Raw genomic sequence first — 16,098 nt, forward strand, 5'->3', positions numbered from 1 at the left:
ACTTTCTATACACTTTGAAACAAAAACACAGAAAAGAAAACGAGAATTTTCCATGTTTGCTGTTTATTTTTCTTATTTCGCGATTTTTAAGTATTTTTCGCTGTAATTTATTAAATGGCATAAATAACACTAGAAAAGGAAAAAAAAATGCTACTAAAGTGATTCGGAGTGATTTTATGGTACTGATTTTTAAAAAATGTTGGAATAATTTTTTATTTACTGCAACATCTCAATATTTTGTTAGCACCATGTTATATTCCACGTAGAAATTCCAAATACATGCCTTTTATTCTTGATATAATTGTAGCGAATTACACCATTTTTGTTTCATTCCCATGCTCACCTGCTTCGCCCAATAATCATAAAATCCTCACGTTCCCAGTTTCCTAGAACATTCGAGACGTCCCTCGACTGAGCATAAAACGGGCGGTATCAGACGCCTCTCACTCACTCAGTTTGTCACTTCGCCTCGTTCCGTGCACAGTCTAATCAAAGTCAGATTTTTTTCCTCGCATTATGCCCGAAATATAATTAAATTCTGCAAAATTCAAACTCCAGTTATGTAAACATTAATTATTTTATTTTTTTTATAAAATTGGAGATAATCGTGTGAAACGTGCATTGCATAGTTTGCACACCTTGCTTGACACAGTGACTTAAAAAAAAAAAGAGAGAAAGTATGCCATTTGTAGCTCCCATGATATGGTGTGAGCCCAAAGAAAATCTAATTGATTGTTATTTTTGCACAACTAAATTATATACATTAAATATCTAGATTTTTAATGTGCAACAAAATCAGTACCTCATGCAAATGGTCTTCCACTGCCACATCTACCAGTGAAATAGGAAACAGAAGAGTTATCTTGCAAAGAAGACCATGAATCATCTTCATCTTCTTCTTATGGTAATTTTATTCCTATGGTACTTAGACATAAACTGCCTCATCTGATCACATACGAAGAACTAATTGACCTGATTTGTGGCTTGTCTCCATTAAGACAACATGGGGAACTTCTTGGTTGTTGTTTACAGCAATGGAATATATATTAGCTCCAGGAATAAAAGTTTCAATTTACCAAAGTCGCCATCAAAGTCTTGCTTCTAACTACAGCATAAAATATAAATTTAATCTCTTTTCACCGTGCGTTTCAATGGAGATGCCCATACCCACAATATAAGACCGTGTGACTCTAACTGACATGTCACTGCTAATAATGAAGTGTGCCACAGTTGCGTTCATTATTGTTAGGTTTTATTATCATAACATTTCATACCTTCACTATTTTTGAGTAATGCCCAATGTGTTCTTTAACATGATGCCAATTTAATGATTAACCATAAATGTATTTTGACTGTATTCGTTGAAGACTTCCTATAAAGCCTGCTTATTGTTTGTAATTAAAGAGAAAGCTTCACCATGGGTATCGAAACCTGGCTTATAGCATTGTAAGACCGCATCATACCTCTGTGCCACTAGGGGAGGCAATTAAAGAAAAAGTTATTTTTATGATATATTAGAATATTTTGAATAAATCTATCACAACTCTAAAACTAGAAGTGAACATTAATTTTCAATTTTATTTTTAGAATTGACGTCGTTTTGCTCAAAAACAGTTGCATTATTTTAAGTAGCAGAATATATTTTTGTTGCTCAGTGTAATAACGAAATGATTAGTACTATTTATAATTCTTAGCAAAAAGCAGGTTAAAAATAGAATATGCTTACTATACAGTGTTTAAGGGAAATAAAACGGGAAATACTAAAGTGCGTGAGGCTAGCCAAAAATAAGGCTTAGTGTATTCATATGTTATTTAATGTTAGCTGATAATTTCTGTCTCTAAATTGGAGTTTTGCCAAATTCATGGCTTAATACGTAAAGTTCTAAGCCCTGATTTAACTATATAAAATGCTGCTGCTGAAAAAAAATCGAATAAATGGATATTTTTAAATAATTAAAAACTTAACTTTTCACTAATGGTTAAGTCTAACTATAAAATTTTGCAGTGTAATAATTTTCGAATTCAAATTTTGTTCGTTTAAGAGTTAAAAAAAAGAGCGTATTCAAAAGTTAATAAATTTGATAATAACAACGTAAAACATCATTTTTGTCCTTCAAGACCTAAGAGAAATGTAAAACTAAATTCATTTTCGTAAATGTCTTGAAGTAAGGTATTAAATTTCATGACTGTGTATTTGCGAAAAATCGGTTCCTTTAGTCGCGATTTCGTGAAACTTGTTCAGCTTAAACTTCTAGTAAATATAATTAAAATTGTAGTTCTACACGTTTATCTCTAGGGACAGCGATATATTAAAAGTTACACAATCTACTCGTTTCTCAAGTTCACCTTTTGGCACTGATAAGAGTTTTCTTTCATTTTATTGAGCAAACACACCCACACCATGAGTTATCTGTGTTCTACCCACCAGGGGTATCAAAATACGAATTTCTTTGTAATAAACCTACAAATCTGCCACCTAGCCATTCGAGTGGGATCTTTGGTTGCTTTAACTTTCTAGCCGTGCAGTGAAGGTTATCTTGTTCGTGATATATATATATATATATATATATATATCAATGTTTTAGACATGCTGTCTTTATTTGCTATTTTATTTTTGTAACACTTCTTCAAGGAAGAGATGCAGAAAGTACATTGTAATAGAAGAATAAATATCTCTTTTGTACCAGTTTTTTTTCCCTGTTTTAGATATTTTAGACTTTTTAATTACTATTAACTTTCGTTCATAGAAAACTATCTATTTGTGTCAAAAGTGAAAATGAAACCTGTTAATGGATATATTTAATTAAGAACGATATTCTTCCATTTTTATTAATAAAAATTAGAATATATTGCTTCATCAGTTAGGTACCTTCGCTAGTAACGTTGTTTTTTACCGTAACTCCATTAGTATCTCACGAAATTCTACCAGTACGAGATTCAGATTAGTCCTACGGGAGACTGGGTATGTTATGTTAATACAATTTTCTTATGAGAATAAGCAAGTAATGTAAAATTCACAGTCGTTATAAAGTTTTGATTGAATAGCTATTTTAAGAACCGCACGTTTGGTATTTTGTATATTGCATTTATGCCACTAAGCACGTTTGGGAATATGTAACATGGAACGGCTTTTTCCGACATAAATATTTATACGTCAGATTATAAAGATATATTCAAATGGAAGATTGAGAATTTTCAAGGATATAATATTTCTTGTATTTACAGTATTGAAAAACAGCAGCAACAAAAAAATGGATTATCTTGAATGCTTGGACTACTCAAAATAAGACCTGCAACAAGTCGTACTTCAATTGTAGTAAAAATATCGTGACGTCTTGTAACAGGTAAGAATCCACGAACACAGAACTAAGTAACAAAACCGTTCACATGCTCCAGCAACAATATGAAACATAATCAAAAAGAATATTTGTCTAGAAAAGCGTCATACGTCACTTGAACACCAGTTGTTTCCACGACACGTCAATTTAATCATCTCATACCTCAAGCAGCTCAAAAATTAAATGTTTATTCCCGATCTTTCATCGAAAATCACGCCTTCCAAGTTGCCGGACGTAGTAGCTATAGATTTTCTTATGTTTCTACTTTTAAAATGAGTACAGTGAAACTTTCGTTGCCGTATACTAGATGGATTATGGAAAGCAAGCAAGGAGGAGATCTGTGCTTATGACTTCACAACTATTAAACGGATCCTTTTCTAATGCAAGAGCCATTGATAAAATGTACTATTATCATATAGATGACAGGACAGCCAGACGTAGTGAAGTTCTCAAACATTTTTAATAATATGTACTTAACCTTTTAAGCCCATATACTATGTTAAAAACTTACAACAATATGTTAATGGAGAAGTCTTTCTTTCACAGTTGTTATTTATAAGAAAGAATGCCCAGCATGAGAAACAACTTTTCAGTTTGTTAAAGCACAAAACTGGTACTCTGATAAGAAACTTGATACCATACAAATATTGAAAACAATTAGGAACTTGACCATAAGGTTACCAACACTTTAGTATGTATTTGAGCTTTACTTACGTTCTGAAAACAAAACCTCAAAAATTAGTAGCGTTCCCTCATTTTAAAACAGCACAGAGAAACATAAATATTATTTGTTTGTTTGTTTTTTAATTCCGCGCAAAGCTACACGAGGGCTATCTTTGCTAACCGCCCTAATTTAACAGTGTAAGACTAGAGGGAAGGCAGCTAGTCATCACCACCCACCGCCAACTCTTGGGTTACTCTTTACCAACGAATAGTGGGATTGACCGTAACATTATAACGCCCCCACAGCTGAAAGAGCGAGTTTGTTTGATGTGATAGGGATTCGACCCCGAGACCCTCGGATTACGAGTCGAGTACCTTAACCACCTGGCCATATCGAGCCCATAAACTTAATATCCACATTAATGTTTTAAAACTAGGCAAAATAACATTAGCAAATAAAAAAATAAAATAATGTTTATTATTTTGGGTAAGCTACAAAATGGGCTATCTGTGTTGTGCCCACTGTGAGTATCGAAAGCGGAATTTTAATGACATAAACCATCATACTTCCCGAGTGCTAATAAGTGTTCTAGGTAGGATACTGAATAAACAGTTTTCTTAATTAACGTAGGAATTATACTTTTCAACGGGGAACACATAATTTATTTATCAGTTGTTATCATTATTCAATTATATTCTAATGCATTAATGTAACATGTGGATTTCGAAGCATAAATCATATTTACATTTTTATTAGATCTATATGTAAAAAAAATAACAATAAAGACTCTATATAATGAAGCATCGAAATTGGTTGTTTTCGTAATTCCTTCAAGGATTTTTTCTCTTACTTAGGAAGATAGTAGCTGAAGATTTTTTTTACCTAATTTAATCAAATGCATATCAGTTCTCTCGCCGGTAACAAGTTCTTGCATCAAAATACAGTTCTAAACGTGTTTAACTATATAATCATTAATTACATAAATAATTGAATTACCTAAATAATAAAATATTGGCTTATAGTATGAAAAGGGTTATGTTTTAATTTGAGCAGCGTTTTTTATGCCCTGATGCGAATTTATTTGCCCCGTTGAAACGTCTTTTCCTGAATGCATGCTCTATTGCAAAGAAACCAACCAGCCATTTAAGAATCTATGTTTAGCTACTTGTCGATTTCACTTAAAACAGGTGACGTCATAAAAGAACAATGCCACTAAATAGCGTAATATTCAGAATAAACGGGAGGAAGCTTTACCTTTATCAAATTTAGGCTTTCGTTAAAAATGGTAGTCGGTAGATAAACTGTTATTCGCTATAATATTCTGTTGTCTGTTAATTTGTTAGACCTTAACTATTTTATCGTTGCATTTATTTTTTATGCCTTTTTGTTTCACAATGACTTATTTATCCAAGTTTTTGTTTATTAAGTTTGTTTTGATAATAATAGAGGTTAGTTTTTTATTTCAGTATACTTTACTTATGGTAGCTAATGACATAAGAAAGAAATTTATAAGCTATCTTTCAGCGTCCGTTATTCCGTCTAGGGATACATCGCTCGTGCACTTTTTTATCCCTCGAGCAGACACTAACACGATGAGAAACTAAATGTCAGTGCTAACTGGTTGGCACAGTAGCAGACTAGAACTGAAACTTGACAAAAAAATATATATATTTGTTCTTGCTCACACCATGTTTTAAAATCGACTCAACCAGACTCCGATCGATAAGTTCTCATATAACTGTGGATTCTGTTTATTTCATGGAACAAGCAAGCTAGAAAATCTAAAGGTGAGCCTTGTGCGTCTGCGTGTGCACATGCGTTCTTGTTACACAGATTGCCCGGGTGAAGGACCGGCTTTCTTGCACGCAGACAAAGGCGCGAGGAGGATGAAGGGTGCGAACAAGAGGACATGTCCAGTTCAGGTTTACTCACGACCAAGAAAGGAAAAAAACAATGTTTCAATGTAACCAAAGAAATTCAAATAATCGGACAGAAAAATCGTAATATTATTATGGCTTAGATACAGTGAGTACTCCAAGCATTTATAGTAGATGTCTCGTGTTAATGTAGACAGACATCTAGATATAACCGGAAAATTGTAACTAGGTGCTGAAAATTTAAATCAGAAAGGGATATATATGAGAAGGCTTTACTCAATAAGAAAATTATTTCCAAAATATATACTTAAAACAACAGTATTTGCTTGTCTAAATAAGAGACAATATTAACTGGGCGTGTCTTTCCTCACTACCATATTTCACAACTTTTTAGAAACCTCAACTTTAGAATTTTAGCGTCCAGACATGACATCAACAACACTGGAAGCTGGAGCCATTTTACACTCCAAGTAACAGAAACACTGGCATCGAGTTTTGAACAAAACACAAAAGCACGAGTTTTTGAAATGGACAACGTTATTTGTTAAATACTGACGATGGATTCGGGAAAATTTAAGGTAAGAAAGTTTTGTCAGTTTAAAATGTTGCAGTTTCAAACTCTCTACGTTTATCTGTAAAGGTTTAACATCCTCAGAGTTCAATAAATCTTTGCTTCTTTAACTGTTAGTTTTTCGTTGTTTTTTTAAAGGAAAATTACATTTATTTTTATCAGATATTTTACAGTATTGCTAGATTCTTATTTTTGTTCTGAAAAAGTGTAGAAAGATACAGTTAAAGCTATAGTGATTAATTTAAAGTAATGAAACGATATTCAAATGTTCATGGTGAAATTTAATCCATTTTGAAAAGGTTGTAGTGCTGCTGTTTTTTAAAACAATCATATTTCTAGACATTGGACGTTAATACTCTGTTTGTATTTTTCTGATGTTTATTAATGGGGTAACGACTTCGAAATGTGTTAGAGTTTGAGCTGAAACATTTAGATTAGAGGATTGGTAATCAAATATGTTTATATACACTGTTCTCTCCATTTTGGTGTCGTTCAATCTGTCTCTAGTCGTGGAACTCGATACACCTGTAATGACTCACCCTCCTTTACAGGCATACATGATCGAACAGACACATCAGTTATTACTTTGTTTCATAACTGATTTCTCGTGTGGCTAAATCTTTATTTATTGAGATGGAAAAAGCTATTTACGGTGTAAAATCATTGATGTAAGAGACACTGATATTAACTGGGTGTCTTTCGTCGCTATCCTATTTCACAAAAACCTACTAGAAACTGATAAAATATGTCTGTAGCAACGCTATTTAATATGTTTAAAATAACAGGTTAATTAAACACTAAGTCTTTGTTTTTGTGCTTGCTAAGTTGCCTCATGAACCTGTTAGGACTAGCATTCAATATGAATTTGGTGTTTGCGTTTTTATACACTGGCCAGGAGTTTTAATAATTTTCAGGCGTCACTACAACTATTTTTAAAATTCACAAGAAATGTCCGTTGAGTCCTGCGACGGGTTAGCTGTAAGTTTACAGATTTACAACATGAAACGCTAGGTTCGGTTCTCCTCGTGGACTAGGTAGCTCATTGTGTAGGTTGGCACTAAAACAAAGATAGGTTAAATGGCCATTACTCGGCATGGCCAGGTGGATAAGGCACTCGACTCGTAACCTGAGGGTCGCGGGTTCGAATCCCCGTCATACCAAAACATGCTCACCTTTTCAATCGTGGGGGCATTATAATGTGACGGTTAATCGCACTATTCGTTGGTAAAAGAACAGCTCAAGAGTTGATGGTGGTGGTGATAAATAGCTTACATTGCAAAATTAGGAACGGCTAGCGCAAATAGTCCTCGTGCAGCTTTGCGTGAAATTCAAAACAAATAACTATTGATTACTGAAAACATTCTTATTACATCACAGTATGGCAACATACTGTCGATGATTTTCCAAAACGAATAATTTCTGTATAGGTCAGTATCATACAGTGACACAAGTAAGGTACCCTTGGTATGATCGCATATATGTATATAGTTTAATGCTACCAGTACTTGTGGTGTTAACCACAATACAATAAAGTGTATAAATATTTGAGCTTTGTTTTTTTCATGTATTTGTTGATAATTAGTGAAAAATGGCCACTTTAGAAAAATATCTTAGAAAGTTAATTATGTAGCTGGTTATTCTATGTTCAAGGCACTGGGATCGACACCTTTTTTTTAATGTATGTGGTAATGATTTATTTGCATGTAAAACAAATGTAACTTATTATATATGCAGTTGAATTTAAATTCCATATTCGTTACACGGTACAAACTTAAACTAAGTAGATGTGCCAGACCATGTAAATAATATTTTAGATAGATCCAATGTGGTAAGGCTTTCGTCTTCCATTCCAGCTATATATTTTCTCATTTTTATTAACGTAATGTGAAAATAGTAATAAAAATCTTTCATATGAAACCGGACATGAAAACAAGAAGTTTCCTTTAATCACGTAAAACGTTTAGAGTCTGAAAGTTAAAAAAGGAATATTTATACTTTCTAGAAAGTTATAGTTTCACGTTTAACTGCTACTCTGTGTTGTTTTTATCGATATTATCATTAGCTTCCTCTAATTTTGTTTAATGTATCATAAATACACGTGTGTATTGCCTACCTTGCGTTTAGTATTCAAAGGTTTGCGCTTGAGTTGCCTTATTCTACATTCTATATAAACCGTTCTGCTGCATATTATTACAACAGCAAAAGTAGGTTTAGGAACAATAAACGTGACGTGTGTGCACGATCCTCTGATAAAGCCATTTTGATTTTAAGCGGCTTATTTCAAGAAGACCACAGTGACATTTAATATCCTCTTCCGCTACGGATAATACAAATTTATAAGTAAATAGATGGGTGCTAAACTTAATAAACCATCGGAGTTTACTTTTGACGCACAGTAAAATGAAAAACAACAACTAAGAAGCGATTTGTTATAATAATGGCAGAATAACACAAATAATTCCATATAATCAATTTTTTGTTGTTTTTAACAGACGGTGTAATAAAAATATTTTTGTATCATTAAAAATATGAAATAGTTTGTTAATGACACGAATAATTCCATATATATTAATAAATAAGTAGTTAAATAATTTATTATATTAATAACACGAATGAGTTAACATGTGACTAAATAAATATTTAAATAATTAATAATAATTAATTTTAAGCTTTTAGGAACTTGTTACAAAATTAACGATAATGTATTTCTCACGTTTAATGATTTTATTTTATTTTCTATTCCACGAAAGAGGTTCGAATCTAGTTCTCGAAAGTCCAAACGCAATTTGTGTGAACCACGTCTTTTTGTTCTTGTTTCATTGTTCTTACTTTGTTGGTAAAGGCTTGTTAGAGATTATTTGTAAGTAATTTGTTATTGTGAAAGTATAAACATACTGTGGCCCGGCATGGCCAAGCGTATTAAGGCGTTCGACTCGTAATCTCAGGGTCGCGGGTTAGAATCCCGGTCGCACCAAACGTACTCGCCCTCCCAGCCGTGGGGGCGTTATAATGCGACGGTCAATTCCATTATTCGTTGGTAAAAGGGCAGCCCAAGAGTTGGCGGTGGGTGGTAATGACTAGCTGCCTTCCCTCTAGTCTTACACCACAAAATTAGGGACGGCTAGCGCAGATAGCCCTCGAGTAGCTTTGCGTGAAATTAAAACAAAACAAAACATACTGAACGTAGCCACACGTAAGAGACTAAGAGAACCTACAAATATTATTCCTCGTTTTCATTTACTTGTATTTGGATAGTATATACAATATACAATTAGTGTCTATATTCATTTGAATAATTAATGATCTAATCCATAGTTATAGTGCAAACTGAAGTATTTTTTGCAGTTTTGAGTAATTCAGACGACCTTTGGTTTCATGTTAAACAAAACCTTATTTCAGAACGTTTCGGCTGTACACTTTTATCAATGAACTTCAGTGCACTTCTCTACTGATTAGACCTCGTAAAGCAACGTTAAGTTTAACTGTGAGTAACAAGAACGATCAGCTGATGACTGAACGAACATTTATGCATTTAGCCGTTTCGCTTTACTACTTTGGAGCATGTTAAATGTTATAAGCACCGTTGTTCTTGTGTGACAGTAGAAAGACTAAGTACCGTGGTACTTAAGTATGGATCGTGATAAAGCAAAATGACATCCGTAATAATCGTAATAATGTGTGAATATTAATAATGACTATTTCACAGTATTGACTGAACAAATTATAGCTTATTTATTGTATTTATAAAGTTACCTAAATCGCTATATACGTGTTTACAGAGTGGATCAAAATTTCAACGAATTTCCATTTCAGTAAGTAAGTAAGTGACTTTTCCAGATAAGCGTACAGAAAAGAAACTGACGAACCGTATCACTCAAATTCTTTCACAGAACTCTTTTATCTGGGGTCACAATGGTTTCTTTCATGTACAGAAAAGGGTTCTAGTGTACATATATATATATATATATATATATATATATATATATATTTGTGTGTGTGTATAAACCTGACAAATTGCTACTTCAAGCATATAATTGGATTTGGCGATAAGTTGGTAGAGACCTTGATGAGTAATCAGATCAGGAATACATGCGCTCCATTCTCGATATGTCTGGCGCGCAAAAAAATAAAACTAATAAACAGCAAGCAATCAAGTATAATAAAAATATAAAACTTTTATGAAGACAAGTAAAGATCGATATATGCGTCATCCAGCTAGTTGGATATAAGATGTTTTAATGCTACACAGATATTGAAACAAGAAAGTCACGACAACAAAAACTGAGTTACTTGAATTATAAAAAAAAATGTTATAGCTACTTTGTCTCGCACTTAATTACAGTAATCTGCCTAAGTATGGAATTTGTTTTTAAGTAACTCGATTATTGTAGTTTTGACTTTCTTGTTTCAATACGTTTTGTACCCTTAAAACTTTCAATATTAATATAGCCAATATTAATATATAGGTAACGCATATACGAATCTCTGCTTGTCTTTAAAAGTTTAAATTTTTTATTCATATTACATTTTCTGCACTGACTGAAAAATCGGGGCAAGAGCTATTAGTATATCCGCGGGTCGCGGGTTGGAATCCCTGTCACACCAAACATGCCCGCCCTATCAATCGTGATAATGTGACGACCAAGCCCACTAGTCGTTGGTAAAAGAGTAGCCCAAGAGTTGGCGATGTGTGGTAATGACTAGTTGCCTTCTCTCTAGCCTTACACTGCTAAATTAGGAACAACTAGAGCAGATCGCCCTAGTGTAGCTTTGCGCGAAATTCAAACCAAACCAAACTATTCTTATAACTCGCAACATATCACTAGGTTAACCTGGCAACAACGTTTCACCAATATAATCTGGTAACATCAGGTGTAAATAATTTGATATATTTCATAACATTTCACTAATTTAACCTCACATCATCAGGCGTGGATAATACAGACCTCATATATTATCTTTACCTTTATTAACACCTTTATGGGTGTTAAATTATAAAATAATAACTCCTGCTCTGTGTTTAACCGTTGACAAAGTAAAGCTGATACAATTTCTTTCAAGAACCTTTGTGATTATAGTTTGTTTTTGTTCGTGCCTTGACAGTAAGCTAGTTCAACATTAGATTCTTCAGGTTTATGTATTCATGTTTTACTTTTCATTTACTGGACATTTATAAGCGTGTGTTAGTAATTTTTTATTAATATATATATATATATATAATAAACGAATGTATTTACCTTTGTTTACGCTGTGTTAATATATGTTCTGAAACAATTATAAATCAAGTGGTGGGAAAATCCATTGTCACCGTCTCGTAGCAGTTTACATGGTTAACGAGTTAACGTTCAACATATACTTTAAGTAACCAGATATAATTATCATTTGATCGATCACTTTATGTTGAAGAACGCAATATATCAATTATTGTGTTAGAAACACGGCCTGGGCATATCATCTTTCGACTGTTTCATTATACAAGTTATATAACAAAAACAAAACTTTCGAAGAATGGATGAACTATAATATTAGCGCCATGCGCATAAGTTGTTTACCCATCGCTTGTAAACGACAACCCTAGTTTAAGAACTGATTCAATATGTGGTATGCAACTGCAATAATCTACAACAAATAGTTTAGAAGTATCTATGAACCGCAGATTTCGGAAATTTTATATACAGAGTAAGTAGAACTCGCACAGTAAAGGAAAGAAACACAGAAGTAGAAGTAAATAAAATCATTATTCACAATTATCCTGCATTACGTCTGTTTACAAACTGGTCATCCTCTTTCTGCTATTGAGACTATACTGGCTACTGAGGAAAAAGGACAAAAAGGAATTATTATTTACTACCGAAATTCAAAGGAAAAGATTAAGAGCCGTATAATAAAATTCAACGCTGCAGACTTCACCGACTATTTTGAATAACATTTATAGGGAACAAAAAAAACCTTAACTTATACCAATTTGTACAAGTATTTGTACTAACACTTGAGTATGGTTTTTGTCTCTCCAGAACAGTTCGGACACAGGGTCGCGAGTTCAAATCCCCCCACACCAAACATGTTCGCCCTTTCAGCCGTGGGTACGTCATAATGTGACGCTCAATCCCACTATTCGTTGGTAAAAAGTAGCCCAAGAGTTGGTGGTGGGTGGTGATGACTACCTGCCTTCTCTCTAGTCTTACATTGGTTAATTAGGGACGGCCAGCGCAGATAACCCTCGTGTAGCTTTGCCCGAAATTCAAAACAAACAATCGGACACAGGGCCAAAGTGATTCGAATATCTAGCCATGGTGTATGCAAATTTAGTATATGCTTACAATCCTTAGACATTCGGTTAACAAAAAATGTTATATTCTAAGCATCACGCAAGCCTATTAAAATTTTGAGAACATTCCTGACGAAAGATATATTTTAGACTAGTTGTAAAAGAGCAGAATTCAAAAGCTTATCATACCGAAGCAAAGGAGAAAGCTCTAAGATTAGTTAAATATATCTTAACTATACTTTTATACATTAATTCAAGGAAGAACTGAGAATTATAATGTTTTTGTTCTTCAGAAGATAAGCCCTATTACCTCCAGTTATTTTTGCAGCAAGTTCCATAGAAAACTCTATGGAGTTGAGACAACTTTCTGATTGAACAACAATTCATAACATACTAAGAATGAATGGCTAGTCTCTGAAAAAAATGTTTTCACTTGTTAGATCTTAAATGTTGTCTTTTAACAGTTGTGAAATTTAATACTATTTTTTTTACCAATTTCGAAACTTTTCTTATGTTAAAGCTTTAATTTTTTGTTCTTTTAGTTCTGTGTTAAATATTTCATGATGGTAATTTCCTTTCTAGAGAAAAATGTCAAATCACTATGCCTTTCTTTTCATATACGTATTACATACAATTAATGAAGTAAATTATAATACTGTCATCAGCTCAGCTTGCAGCTTTAACAGATATTAATTATCAGTCACGAAATATAATTTATATGAATCCAACCACCTGCACCCCGCTAGTACAGCGGTATGTCTCCGGATTTACAATGCTAAAATCAGGGGTTCGATTCCCCTCGGTGGGCTGAGCAGATAGCCCGATGTGGCTTTGCTATAAGAAAAACACACACACTCCAACCACCTAATGGTGAAACATTACGTCAAGTAATATTTCGTTTGTACAGTTATTTACATATACAGTGTTTTAATACACAATGAAGTGTCATCCTTGACGTATGTTTAATTTTATTTACTTCAGCGTTCAAGGAAAAATACACCGTATTACCATTCATCTATGCTTTGTATAAATTAACTTTAAAATATTTTATATTATTCAAGCTATAATTCTTTAAAACAAACTGTATTTATAAGAAGGAAAGGTATTCAGTGAAGTGATTTATTTGGATTGAAGGTTGTATACAAGGTAAATTACCTTCTCATCAACAAGATCCATTGTCAGGTGAACGGGTCTAGTGATGAAAATAGTGTTCGTGGAAAGATGGATCGTTAGTATTAGTAAAATTAATAGAATTAAAAGATACACATTAAAGATGTGATAATAAAATAACGTTAAGGTCGAGATCAGAGGACACAACAAGCTGGAAATCACTCCAGTTTCACCTTTGTTCTTCATTAATTGGACGACAATGAACATGTGGAACGAGCCTGATTTCTACAAAAATCAAACTCCGTGAAATACTGACTGAACTAAATTGCCCTAATCACTGGCTCAAACCGAAAGCTACTGAGATTTATCTTCCAACTATTGATCAGTGGGAAGGCGGCCAGTCAGAAGCACTTTACATTCCATCATCCATGCTGAGGGCTTGACTGTCATTCTTGTAACGCATTCACAGATTAAAGTGCCATGGATACTTTGTAGTATCGCAAGAATTTGAACTCGGCTTGCTGAAACTCTTCCACAAAGCTAACCCTTGCTCTCTGTTTTTAAAAGATTGTGTTATAGTTTGATTATTGGAAATGTTATAACTTCTAAAGAATTATAAAACTCCAAGGTTCATTTCATTGTACTCTGACAAATTTTGTAAACCTATACCACATAGTAAAGTTATTCTGGGGTCGTTCACCATCAGCAGAAATAACTATGGAAAAATAACAATAATAGTCATCTTTCCAACAATCAATATATGTCATTACAGCTTCTTTCACTGAAGAATACACATTCTTATGCTGGTTCGCTTCTCCCCAAAACAACAACAACAACAACATCGCAGCAGGTGCGCGCACGGTTGCAGTTCTTAGTTCAAACTTTATTTTAGTTGTTAGAGTTTCACCTCATTAACAGCTAATATTTCATGATGAATCATAATATACAATAACACTGTTTTATCTGTTACAGAGGTCGTGTGAAAGCTTCTGTTGAGGTTATGTTTGCAAGTCCTGTTTTGTGTAGCTATTATGTATGTAACAACCAAAGATCCGGCTAGAGTTGCACATAGTGGTAACGTAAACCTTTTTTCAGACTATATTTAAAATCCTTTTTTCTCTTATGAGTGTATTAGGAATCAACATTGATCAGAATTGATAACACACTTAACAAACAAGCTACCTACGTCATATAACACTAACAATGAGTCATTGTTTAATACTTATTTTCAAGAATTAAAGCCCTAATTGCTCTTTAAGCCCGAAACTCTGAGTATGAACAGTGCTTGGAATGAATGAAAGGTAAAAACAATAAAAAAATAACTCCCTTATAGAATAATTTATTTACATAGCTAACTGCAAGTGGTGAATTTAAGAGAGTATAACGCAGACAAACAATGAATACGTAAACACAGTAGTTTTTTGGTTTATTTTCTGAGCATATTTTTAATTTTAAAAGTCAACCATATGAAACATTAAAAAATTAAGAAGTTATGTTAATATAACTTTTATATTTTGTATTTTTTTACTTAAAATAGTAAAACTACATTGATAAATTAATTTCTTTAAAAATCCAGTTGGATTAGGGAGAATGTATTCTGGAATAATCTATAAAATAAAACCCTTTCTTGTAATGTTCCATTCAGTTAGCGCATTGTAATAGAACGTTTGTAATTACACGTCATAAGATTAGTATTTCTACCTTTTTTCTCATCACCTGTACTAAATACCTCTAATAATACTAGTGCGTTATTGGGGCAATAATTGTAGCAAATTACTGTAAATAAACAATACAATCTAGGCCGTGGAGTAATCACTGTTAGACAGTTTAGTCGTGGTAAATGACAGACATTACGGACAGCCCACTGGCACCAGCAAGATGAAAGATTTGTATCTTGTCTTCTACGTCACGAACCCTGGACGAGACGTGAACGTGAACTTGAGAGGACATTCAGTGATTGGTGGATCTTGCTGTCCGCTCAATAACTGGAGAAACTAATGATCATGAAAACTGCTCCCTCTGACCAACGTAAAAAGTATCTTAATCAACACATTCGTGGGAAATTAAAAATATACATACCTTTAAAACAAATGCATATGTATTTTTGTTGAATACATAGTAATTTTAGGCATTCAATAAAAGTTCAAAAGCAGATTTTGATTTTTCAGAGTAGCTAGTGGATGATCAGGTTATATCACAAAACAAATATATGAAAAACTACAACCTAACAAAACTTTGCAGTTTATTTAAAACTACATTTTTTATTTTTA

The 16,098-nt window shown here is 33.2% G+C and overlaps 1 protein-coding gene across 8 annotated transcripts in view; it reads left to right on the plus strand.

Annotated features, from left to right (window-relative positions):
• The window catches only part of LOC143252335 (disheveled-associated activator of morphogenesis 1-like), a 116,144-nt gene that overhangs the window by 10,323 nt on the left and 89,723 nt on the right, over positions 1-16,098 (plus strand). For 2 of the 8 annotated variants that reach the window (XM_076504302.1, XM_076504304.1), the window contains 2 exons: positions 3,226-3,344; positions 6,274-6,457. The exons of 2 other annotated variants lie outside the window; for them this stretch is intronic. In XM_076504302.1, coding sequence (XP_076360417.1) covers positions 6,437-6,457 — 21 coding nt within the window. In that variant the 5' untranslated portion in view covers positions 3,226-3,344; positions 6,274-6,436. Of the gene's footprint in view, positions 1-3,225; positions 3,345-5,390; positions 6,458-16,098 lie in introns of those variants that run through there. 4 more of the 8 variants (XM_076504307.1, XM_076504308.1, XM_076504305.1 and 1 more) reach the window with 3 other exon arrangements.

Source organism: Tachypleus tridentatus, chromosome 6 (assembly GCF_004210375.1).
Source record: "Tachypleus tridentatus isolate NWPU-2018 chromosome 6, ASM421037v1, whole genome shotgun sequence".
Classification (NCBI taxonomy): domain Eukaryota; kingdom Metazoa; phylum Arthropoda; class Merostomata; order Xiphosura; family Limulidae; genus Tachypleus; species Tachypleus tridentatus.